This window comes from Brachionichthys hirsutus, chromosome 17 (genome assembly GCF_040956055.1).
Source record: "Brachionichthys hirsutus isolate HB-005 chromosome 17, CSIRO-AGI_Bhir_v1, whole genome shotgun sequence".
In the NCBI taxonomy this organism is placed as follows: Eukaryota; Metazoa; Chordata; class Actinopteri; order Lophiiformes; family Brachionichthyidae; genus Brachionichthys; species Brachionichthys hirsutus.
The window spans coordinates 12,982,871-12,993,735 of record NC_090913.1 but is presented as its reverse complement, the minus strand read 5'-3'; the positions used below and the strand labels follow the sequence as shown (position 1 = coordinate 12,993,735).

At 52.2% G+C, this 10,865-nt stretch overlaps 2 protein-coding genes across 2 annotated transcripts; both read right to left on the bottom strand.

Moving 5' to 3' along the window:
* Window positions 1-300: 300 nt before the first annotated feature.
* Window positions 301-4,341, bottom strand: tmem178a (transmembrane protein 178a). The gene is made up of 5 exons (XM_068750896.1): window positions 3,864-4,341; window positions 3,594-3,707; window positions 3,348-3,485; window positions 3,021-3,273; window positions 301-1,485 (listed from the first exon to the last, which is right to left on the bottom strand). Exons 1-4 carry the CDS (start codon window positions 4,339-4,341, stop codon window positions 3,032-3,034), a joined length of 972 nt encoding a protein of 323 aa, XP_068606997.1. The 3' UTR covers window positions 301-1,485; window positions 3,021-3,031.
* A 1,756-nt stretch (window positions 4,342-6,097) lies between these two features.
* soul4 (heme-binding protein soul4) lies at window positions 6,098-10,261 on the bottom strand. The gene is made up of 6 exons (XM_068751319.1): window positions 10,177-10,261; window positions 9,453-9,617; window positions 8,711-8,796; window positions 8,500-8,641; window positions 8,232-8,415; window positions 6,098-7,033 (listed from the first exon to the last, which is right to left on the bottom strand). Exons 2-6 carry the CDS (start codon window positions 9,589-9,591, stop codon window positions 6,859-6,861), a joined length of 726 nt encoding a protein of 241 aa, XP_068607420.1. The 5' UTR covers window positions 9,592-9,617; window positions 10,177-10,261; the 3' UTR covers window positions 6,098-6,858.
* Between the last annotated feature and the right edge of the window lie 604 nt (window positions 10,262-10,865).

Below are 10,865 nucleotides of genomic sequence, written 5' to 3'. Positions count from 1 at the left end.
CATTGTTGTTGTTGTTGTGACCTCTGCTGCAAAGCAAATTTCCCCTTGTGGGACAATAAAGCTCTGAACTGAACTGAACGGCGATGGAGGAGGTGAGTACGGACTCCACGATGGAGGTATAGAACAGCATCAACATCTGGGTCGGCAGGAAGAACATCCTCTGCTGAGCCCTTGATGAGGGAGCTGACGGTCGGCTCAATCTTGAGGTTCTAGTGATGGTGGCGCCCAGGACGCGGAGTGCAGTAAAATGCGCTGCTGAGGCATTGACCGTCAAAAAGAACACAATCCATTAGAGGCTTACATAGTTTATTAAGGTTGGAAGAGACAAGACCATCCAGCAGAGGGCAGCACAGGTCATCGGGGTATCAGAGGGATGCTGGGGTATACAGGGATGGGCAACCTTTTTCATGATGCGTGCCACTTTACAATATTAAAAGCCCAGAGTGCCAACACTTCTTTAATAAAATCATTTGTAAATGATCTGTCTTAAACATGTCAACTTCACTACCAGTTGTATTTAATAACACCACTGCTAAGCTAGCCGACTGAACTCCCAAGAGTCAAAGGCGTGGCCGGTCACATCCGCAGCAATTTACACTAAACAGCTACTACTACTATACTTTTGGCTTGTCCTGTGAGGCGTCGCCACAGTTAGTATTTAAGAAAATTTAATGTGCTCCATTTCTTGTGAGGTGTTAAATAAAATACAATATGCCCACGCGTGTCTCAGGTTACCAATCCCTGGGGTGTCAGAAGGGACATATGCTGCAGGGCCGCTGCGCTCCATGATGAATAAAGCAGCAGCCTTCAGGTGCAACAGCTGATCACCTGTCTGCTGCTGGATCAGAACGAGTAAAGGGTGTGTCACAGTCCTGATCTGTTATCCAGATGTTCAACATCGGTTGGAAGTCTCTCAGTTTGAAACACAACACAGTTCATCACATAGCAACACTGGAACTATATACAGGTGTGTGCGGATGATCCAACCCCTATCAGGTACAAACCTGATAGATCATCTGGTTTTATCATCAGCGAGGATGTTTCTACTGGCCTACACTCACCTGTCCTCATCGATAGATCTTGATTATTTTATCAATAAAGTTAGAGCTTTAACAGCAGAAAACATTGTAAAGATGATCTTTCAGTATTTAACAGTCCGTGATCACCGAGTGTTCTTCACTGGACATGCAGGATTGGATCATCAGGAGTCCCGTCTGATCTCAGCCTGAAGACCTTGCTTGAGTCCTCACTGTCTTCTATGTTCTGGTCCACATTCTGACTCCTTTCAGAATTTCAGATAGCAGCCAAGATGTCACCAAAGACACAACCCCGAAACTCCAGGCTGAGTGAAGTGGTGTCTCCTCGAAATCAAGGAACTGGCCCAGCTGTGGAGGATCTGGACTAGCTGTGGAGGATCTGGCCCAGCTGTGGAGGATCTGGACTAGCTGTGGAGGATCTGGCCCAGCTGTGGAGGATCTGGACTAGCTGTGGGGAACCAGAAAGAACCCGGTTTTTCCATTCACTCCATTACTATCTACTATTTTGTCCCGCTTGCATTTCTAATTCTGGTTTTCAGTTCTGGATCTGGACGGAGGGAATTCTATGATTATGATATCAGTGTGCAAAATTCAACCAATGAGATGAAGTCAAGTCAGTCAGCTGATGTTCGGGGCAGAGGCAGCGTGTGCGGCTGGGGTCTACGGTCTCGGACACCCTGACTATCAGCACCGGATCCCCCCAGCGCTGTGTACTTTCCCCCTGGCTCTTCTCCCTGTACACCGACTGCTGCACCTCCAGCCATCAGTCCGTCAAACTGATTAAGTTTGCGGACGACACCACCCTCATCGGGCTCACCTCAGACGGTGATGAGTCTGCCTGCAGGAGGGAGGTGGACCGGCTGGTGTCCTGGTGTAGCAGCAACAACCTGGAGCTGAACAGCCAGAAAACAGTGGAGATGATTGTCGACTTCAGGAAAGTCACCGCCCCACCGCCCCCCCTCGCCCTCACAGACTCCCCTACCCCCGTCTCCATCGTGGACTCTTTCCGCTTCCTGGGCACCACCATCACCCGGGACCTCAAGTGGGAGCCGACCATCAGCTCCCTCACCAAGAAGGCTCAGCAGAGGATGTACTTCCTGCGGCAGCTGAGGAAACTCAAGCTGCCAACCCAGATGTTGGTGCAGTTCTACACCGCCATCGTGGAGTCCGTCCTCACCTCCTCCATCACCGTGTGCTACGCTGGCGCCACCACCAGGGACAGACACAGACTGCAGCGCATTGTACGTGCTGCGGAGAAGGTGATCGGCTGCAAGCTGCCATCGCTCCAGGACCTGTATGTCTCCAGGACTCGGAGGCGTGCAGGTCGGATCACAGCCGACCCTTCCCACCCTGGACATGGACTCTTTGACCCTCTCCCCTCAGGCAGGAGGCTACGGTCCATCCGGTCCAGAACCTCCCACCACAAGGACAGCTTCTTCCCCTCAGCCGTAAGACGAATGAACACTTAATAATTCTGTCCCGGACTCCTGAATACAACTCGCACTGTTCCATTTGCACTGCGTGATTACGCTAGTTTACTGCTGCTAGTACACATCTGTGTATCCACTCCTGCTGCTGCTGATGCGTCTGTACTTGTATGGTTTTTGTATTTTGTCATTACTGTTACATGTAGCACGACTTCACCGAGAAACGTTCCTAGTCTGTGAACCCTCACTGACAATGGCAATAAACCACTTCTGATTCTGATTCAGGGGATGATTGGAGAATGTAAATCAAACTCAACACTGATTTTGGCATAGTTCTGGTGTAAACCCAAAACGTGTTCAACCTTGCACTGAACAGAGGGTGTCATCAGGCCTTTCAGTGTGTAGCCAATCAGAGATGGGAAGAGAAAGCAGGAGGATGCTGATTGGTTGCAGAGAGGGATATTCTGTTTGCACCCTGTGATTAGCTATGAACCACTCTGTGTGTGTGTGTGTGTGTGTGTGAGAGTGTGTGTGTGTTGAAGTCTTGCTTCCAAACCGGTTCAGGACTCAGACCGACGACTCCCTTGCGGTTTTTGTCTGCAAGGTTCCAGCTCCAGATAAGAAGGGGAAGGTGGCCCCAATGAACCCGGCTGTGACAATCAGACCCAGACTGGTCCAGGCGCATCCAATAGACCAGCCATAACCGTGATCCACATCTGATGGCAGACCGTAGATAAAGGGAGGGTTCCTGGAGAGGTCGTAGGTCACGCTAGCAGCGTATGTACACAGAGAGATGGTGCAAAAGATGCCTGAAGAGATCAGAAACCAGATCAAAACCAGGACCCTGTAGCACTCGAGACCTGAACTCAGATCGTGTCGTTACCTGCCATGAGGAACAGGAGTCCCGACACATGCTGCGTCAGACTTCCCTCCCAAAAGAAGCCCACCGACGCCACGACGCTCCCACACAGCAGCACGGCCGCCGCCATGCCCAGGAACCCTGCTGTGATTCGCCGCAGGTCTGACACAGGAGGAAGCAGAAAGCATCGCCATGGTAACCGTTACACAACACTGTCACGGTGCTTCCGTCGTAACGAGAACACAAATAACCCGTCGGCGTGTGACTCACGCAGCAGGTGCCACTCGTCCTGCTGGATGGTCCTGGTGAGGTTCAGAGGAATATTCCTCAATCTGATTGGCTGAGAGAAATGATACTTGACTGGCGTGCAACGATCAGCGATTCCTGCAGAGGAAAGACAAGCGCTCAAGCTAGCATGCTAGCCGGATTGTCCTACTGTCAGCATAGCATGTTAATAGCATCCGTTAGCGCTGTCACGCTAGCATGCTAGCTCACTGCTAGCCGTCACGATGCGCGCGCAGCATTTAGCCGCGCACCCACCCCTGTCGATGAGCTTGTCGATGTCCGGGTCCATCCTCATGAAGTAGCACTTCCTCCAGAGGCCGGAGTGCGTGGAGAACAGCGGCCTTCCACACTCCGTCTCCAGGATGCCCATCCCCAGGATGGCCCGCCAGTTCTCCAGCAGCTCCTCCTCTCTGCTGCCCACATGAACGGGCTTCATCAGAGCCACGTCCCGGTGTCGAGCCCCGCCGCTGCCGGTGTCCACCAGCGGCAGGTGGTAGATGGGCATCTCGCGGTTCTTCTGCCCGTTGGAGTCGGAGCCGTAGCGGTCGCAGTTGTGCTTGTGTCTGCGGGTGTCGGTCTCGTACCAATGGTCGGTGGAGATGGCGGCGACCAGCAGCAGCAGCGACAGCACGCTGAGCACGAGGCTCACCGCCGACACCGTCACCGTCACCGGGCGGGCTCTCCCGGAGCCGGTCCCGGTGCATCTGTCTGCCGGTTTACCGTTACTTGGCATTTTCTACGTCCATCCTTGTGCCCGTCAGCCGGCCTCCCTAACGGAGCGTGTTGTCAAAGTGTCGGCATGCTACGGGTACAGATAACGGAAGTTCACTAGTCGCCTTCAAAATAAAGCAACGTGCCGTCTGAATGGACCAATAATAAGAGTCTGATCTACGTATAACATGAACGGAAATATTATCAAAGTAATAGTCCGAAGATGTCGATCTCTGTTGAAAAGCTTGAAGACAATTCGCGTCTCTTCAAAGATGTTTCTTCAGTTCTGAAGAACTTTAAGCTTTTCCTGAACGTCCAGTTAACCTTATTCAAACACAGAAATTACAAACATGACTTCCACATCAATCACTTATTTGACTCTTGTGAAATTGAATATAGAACGTAATGATATGACATCACATCCGCTGACTTGAACGACTGGATGGGCGTGGACGCTTGCTGTGTCCCTCATCCTCTGAAGGCTGCGTCTGCAACCAGACTACGTCACAGCTGTGCGACGGGGCCTGCCCCATTTCAGATGCTGCTTCCGGCCGCTTCAGTGAGCGTCTGAAGTTGACAAAAAGCATAAATATGCACAAAACAAATGTCGTAACAACTTGTAACTTGGCACACTTATAGATGACATATGTGGCTGGAAGTGACGTGACGGAAAAGTGGGTGTGACTTACGATGACGACGTTACGGACGTGTAAAGGTTTAATTTGGTCATATCTCAAGAACGGAAAGTCGTACAGAGGCGGGGGTTGGACCGGCGTGTTCAGCATAGCCGAATTATGGTGGGTAGACCCACTTCTCAAGTCTCTACAACGTACGGTTAACGCGATATTTTGATTTCAAATGTTTGGAACATTTCCGGTGTTATTCCAGAAACAGCCACAGGAGGGCGAATGCGGCCGCTTCAGTGAGCGTCTGAAGCTGACAAAAAGCATAAATATGCACACAAGCAAATGTCTCATCAACTTGTAACTCGGTACACTTATAGAAGACACATAGGGCTATAACTGAGGTGACGGGAAGGTGGGTGTGACTAAGAATGACGACGTGATGGACGTGTAAAGGTTTAATTTCGTCATATCTCAGGAACGGAAGGTCGTACAGAGGCGGGGGTTGGACCGGCGTGTTCAGCATAGCCGAATTATGGTGGGTAGACCCACTTCTCAAGTCTCTACAACGTACGGTTAACGCGATATTTTGATTTCAAATGTTTGGAACATTTCCGGTGTTATTCCAGAAACAGCCACAGGAGGGCGAACGCGGCCGCTTCAGTGAGCGTCTGAAGTCGACAACAATCAGAGATTGCAGACCCTCGCCTCCAATCGACTATTCGATCTTGTGAGACAGTAAACAGGGCTTCCGGATCAGAGGGGCCAAACCTGCTCTAGCTTGCTGCTCCGGAACGGGACAAGATAAAACTACAACTGTAACATATATGAAACTAGAATGAACTATGAGTGTGCACACCAAATTTGAAGTCTCTCACTCCAAAATTGAGGTCAGGATGGACTCCTGAAAAATGCCGATTTTAGAACGAAAATTAGCTCTCAGATCCGGATTGTGATGGTGCTACATGGAAGTACAGTCTACGACTAAAAAACTACAAACGCGTGAAGAAGAAGCAGCAGAAAAGGAAGAGGAGGAGCTCCTTGAAGGCTAAACAAGCAGTTTAGCGCTTCCCGTCAGAAACGTCACGATGACGTGGAAGAATGAAAATCGACACCAACATGGAGGCCCTAAACTTTATTTAAAACATTCAGTGTGTGAAGAACAAGCCCATTGATTAAAGTTTAAGCTGGACTCCACTGGGATGAACACATTCTGATAGACTGGTCCCAGTTCGGCTTCGCGTTTATAAAGTGGTTTATAAACTTTAGAGCACTTTAGCTGCTTCTGGGCATCTTCACGTCGACCTGAACCGGTATTCAGACGCGTGGTCGGAGCGCTGATAAATGGAATGATCCATCCTTCCACTGGTTCTGGATCTGCTTCCTTGTTCTCAGGAACACCTGGAGGAGACCTCAGACCCGTCACCACACAGGACTGACAGACTTTATAGACCCGCAAGTGGACCGGCCACCCCACTGGTGGAACCACCTTGCTCGAGGAACCCGACTAGAACCCTCTCAAAACTCTTTCATGAAAGTTTCCAATCTTCTTCGCTCGGATTCTCTCATTCTGTCCTTCGACGGAACCTCATCACAGAGAGCAGGGCCGGGTCCAGGATCTGGTCCAACACCAGGACCACCTGGGTACACAGTAACGGTCACATGCCTCAAGGTCAAACACAGTTAGACTCATTATTACAAGATCAATCATCCGATTAATATCTATGCATTAGCTGCAGCGTGTCAAGACCCTCGGTTCACAGAGAGCATACGATTGGTCCGATCCCAGCCAATCAGGACGGAGGTGAACAAATGGGATGCCAAGACTCGCTGCCACAGAAACACATGACTGATTGATCAGATCAGAAGGAGGAGGAGCAGACATGCGAGGGGGGGCGGAGACAATGAGGGGGCATCTAGAGTTGGCGCCGGATGAACCAGATCTCGTTCCTGCGGCGGGGGACGCTGGGGTTCTCGTACACCGCCACCATGTAGTTGTCTCTGTGGAGCTCATCGGCGACGCCCAGAACCTCCCACAGCAGACGCACCTGACGGGTCACCGTCTCCTCGGTGGTCGTCCCAAAGAACGTCCTGCAACAGCAGAGTAACAACTATCCAGCGTGAACGCGCTAGCTAGAGAACGCGCCAGCTAGAGAACGCGCCAGCTAGAGAACGCGCCAGCTAGAGAACGCGTCAGCCAAAAAACGCGCCAGCTAGAGAACGCGTCAGCTAGAGAACGCGCCAGCTAGAGAACGCGTCAGCTAGAGAACGCGTCAGCTAGAGAACGCGCCAGCTAGAGAACGCGTCAGCTAGAGAACGCGCCCGCTAGAGAACGCGTCAGCTAGAGAACGCGCCAGCTAGAGAACGCGCCAGCTAGAGAACGCGTCAGCTAGAGAACGCGCCAGCTAGAGAACGCGTCAGCCAAAAAACGCGCCAGCTAGAGAACGCGTCAGCTAGAGAACGCGCCAGCTAGAGAACGCGCCAGCTAGAGAACGCGTCAGCCAAAAAACGCGCCAGCTAGAGAACGCGCCAGCTAGAGAACGCGCCAGCTAGAGAACGCGTCAGCTAGAGAACGCGCCAGCTAGAGAACGCGCCAGCTAGAGAACGCGCCAGCTAGAGAACGCGTCAGCCAAAAAACGCGCCAGCTAGAGAACGCGCCAGCTAGAGAACGCGCCAGCTAGAGAACGCGTCAGCTAGAGAACGCGCCAGCTAGAGAACGCGCCAGCTAGAGAACGCGCCAGCTAGAGAACGCGCCAGCTAGAGAACGCGTCAGCCAAAAAACGCGCCAGCTAGAGAACGCGCCAGCTAGAGAACGCGTCAGCCAAAAAACGCGCCAGCTAGAGAACGCGCCAGCTAGAGAACGCGCCAGCTAGAGAACGCGTCAGCTAGAGAACGCGCCAGCTAGAGAACGCGCCAGCTAGAGAACGCGCCAGCTAGAGAACGCGCCAGCTAGAGAACGCGTCAGCCAAAAAACGCGCCAGCTAGAGAACGCGTCAGCTAGAGAACGCGCCAGCTAGAGAACGCGTCAGCGTGAACGCGTCAGCGTGAACGCGCCAGCTAGAGAACGCACCAGCTAGAGAACGCGTCAGCTAAAGAACGCGCCAGCTAGAGAACGCGTCAGCTAGAGAACGCGCCAGCTAGAGAACGCGTCAGCTAGAGAACGCGCCAGCTAGAGAACGCGCCAGCTAGAGAACGCGTCAGCTAGAGACCGCGCCAGCTAGAGAACGCGCCAGCTAGAGAACGCGTCAGCTAGAGAACGCGCCAGCTAGAGGACGCGCCAGCTGGTCACCTTGCAACAACTCTGATTGGCTCTCGGTGCACGATGGTGACGGCAGGGTCGGCGGGGAGGGGGGGGTCGCTCTGGTACTGAGTGGGCAAGAAGAACGCCGTCTCAACGTCTTTCTCAAACGTGCTCCCGTCCTCCATCAAACGGAAGTGACTAACGACAGGTACCGTCATCCCCAGGTAGCGACCTGCCGATCAATAGACCACGATCAATACAGACCACGCTGGAATGTTCCTCAGGCGGAGTCTGTTGGGAGTGGGCGGAGTCTTACCTGCAGAGTTTTCTTTGCAGATGAAGCGCATCAGTTTCATGAAGCCCATGGAGATGCTCTGTTCATACAGGTGATCCCCTCTGGTCACACACGCCCAGTTACCTGCTGGGTACAGCCGCTCCTCATGCAGCACCTCCTCCACCTGGAGATAGGGGAGGAGTCACACACAAATAGCACCTGGCTTGGTCTGCAATTGTTTCTGGGTCTTTACCTTCTCATGGCGGGAAATTAAAGAAAAGGGGAGGGGCTCCCTCTGCTGGTTATTTTGAGTCATTTCATGAATGGGTCCAATCATTTCTGGAACACACACACACACACACACACACACACACACTGGCCTGTATTACACGAAATCATACAAATTATTTGACCGATTTTAAAGTTCTGCTCCATTTTCCTCCTGAAATCCTGCCCCGCGTTGGGACCGGGATAATCCTGCCCCGCGTTGGGACCGGGATAATCCTGCCCCGCGTTGGGACCGGGATAATCCTGCCCCGCGTTGGGACCGGGATAATCCTGCCCCGCGTTGGGACCGGGATAATCCTGCCCCGCGTTGGGACCGGGATAATCCTGCCCCGCGTTGGGACCGGGATAATCCTGCCCCGCGTTGGGACCGGGATAATCCTGCCCCGCGTTGGGACCGGGATAATCCTGCCCCGCGTTGGGACCGGGATAATCCTGCCCCGCGTTGGGACCGGGATAATCCTGCCCCGCGTTGGGACCGGGATAATCCTGCCCCGCGTTGGGACCGGGATAATCCTGTTGTCCAGATCCGACTGAAACACAAACTGAAGGTTTGATCCAGATTAAAACGAGGATCGGATTACACGACACAATCCGATTTCAGAATCCTTCTTTCCCTTTTGAACAACCCATTTTCAAGATTTAATCCAAAATCCAAATGGGATGACCTTTGAACTGGCCCCAGGTGTTCAGTAGCTCCACCCCTTTACCTGCAGGGACTGACACCTGGTGGGTGCTGGCGACCACCTGCCACTGGGACAGCAGCTGGTCGTCTTCATCCATTGGCTCCGGGTTGTCCAGCTGCTCGTCGTCTAATCCGTCCAGGTCTTCCAGAGAAATCAAAGCCATGGCTGCTGCAGGCGACGCCCACACACCTGTTCACACGGAAAGATCAGCCACAAAGGGAGCGGGGCCACGATGCCACGCCCAAAACGAATGGATTCATGGGGGGGAAGGGGAACATTGAGGACATTTGACATCTGGTCAAGAAGATGAATGAACCGCTACTTCATGTTGCTTAGCGACAGGAAGGGCGGAGTGTAGAAACAGTAAGCGCCAGTGAGACGTCCTGACGTCACAATGTTTCATTTACAACCTACGGAGATCAGGTCCGACCACACCGGGACCCGGATGGAGACCCGACTTGGTCCCTTGCTGGTCCTGATCAATATGGGTTGAATTAAGAGCCTTTGTGGATCGATACGAACCGAGTCAGGTCAACCTGGGATCCAAGCCAAAGTCGGTACCAGAGGTCCTGACCCGGTTCAAACGTGTTTGAACAGAACTACCAGATGGACTCCCGACAGGGTTCGGTCACGACCGGAACCAGAACCGGCTGGGCTACTTCCCCTTTAGCACGGCGTTAGCACGGCAGACGGAGCACACTAAACGCAAGCGGACGGATCGTTTCCGGGTCGGAACCGTTTATCTCACCTGCTCGCTTTTGTCCAACAGGTTAGTCTGCGAAAGTTAGAATCGTCCGAAACACAACACCTCTCCTTCTTCTATTGATTCCGGCCCATCCGGCAAATACTTCAAAATAAAAGCCCGCAGATCCGGTCGCAATAAACGTCTGAACGGAATTAAAGTGAACGAAACACGAAATGATCTGTCATTAATCTGTCATTAATCAGACATTAATCAGACATTAATCAGACATTGACTGCCCATGAAGTTTGTTTGTTTTATTAAAATAAGATCATTTCTTTCAGCTTGAACGCTTTCATCCATCCGTTGATCTTCTGTGGGCCCAGACGGGCCGGTCTTCGTGCCCCACAACCAGCAGGGCCCCCCTTGCTGGTGGACTGGGTGTCCTCCCTTAGACCACATTAAGCGGGGGAAACCTGCAGCTAGAGTTTATACTACAGCAATAGTAATGGAGGCTTTCAGCCAATAAATCAAACCGCTCCCCGTATTACAACAACCTGATTGCCTTTGAGCACAGCTCCTATCATTTAGTTATAATCTGGGACGCGTTAGCGCGTAAACGTGAACGTTCAGTAAACGTTCAGTAAACGTTCTGCTTGTGATTGTGTGACTATGATGTCATTTAGTTATAATCTGGGACGCGTTAGCGCGTAAACGTTCAGTAAACGTTCTGCTTGTGATTGTGTGACTATGAT

Excerpts from the sequence above, each read along its gene's own strand:
- tmem178a (XM_068750896.1), bottom strand. The coding sequence starts at position 4,341 with ATGCCAAGTAACGGTAAACCGGCAGACAGATGCACCGGGACCGGCTCC. Across the intron at positions 3,486-3,593 it reads GGACGAGTGGCACCTGCTGC|ACCTGCGGCGAATCACAGCA; the intron begins GTGAGTCACACG and ends CTCCTGTGTCAG. Across the intron at positions 3,274-3,347 it reads ACTCCTGTTCCTCATGGCAG|GCATCTTTTGCACCATCTCT; the intron begins GTAACGACACGA and ends TGATCTCTTCAG.
- soul4 (XM_068751319.1), bottom strand. The coding sequence starts at position 9,591 with ATGGCTTTGATTTCTCTGGAAGACCTGGACGGATTAGACGACGAGCAG. Across the intron at positions 8,797-9,452 it reads CCAGGTGTCAGTCCCTGCAG|AAATGATTGGACCCATTCAT; the intron begins GTAAAGGGGTGG and ends TGTGTGTTCCAG. Across the intron at positions 8,642-8,710 it reads TAATTTCCCGCCATGAGAAG|GTGGAGGAGGTGCTGCATGA; the intron begins GTAAAGACCCAG and ends CCCTATCTCCAG.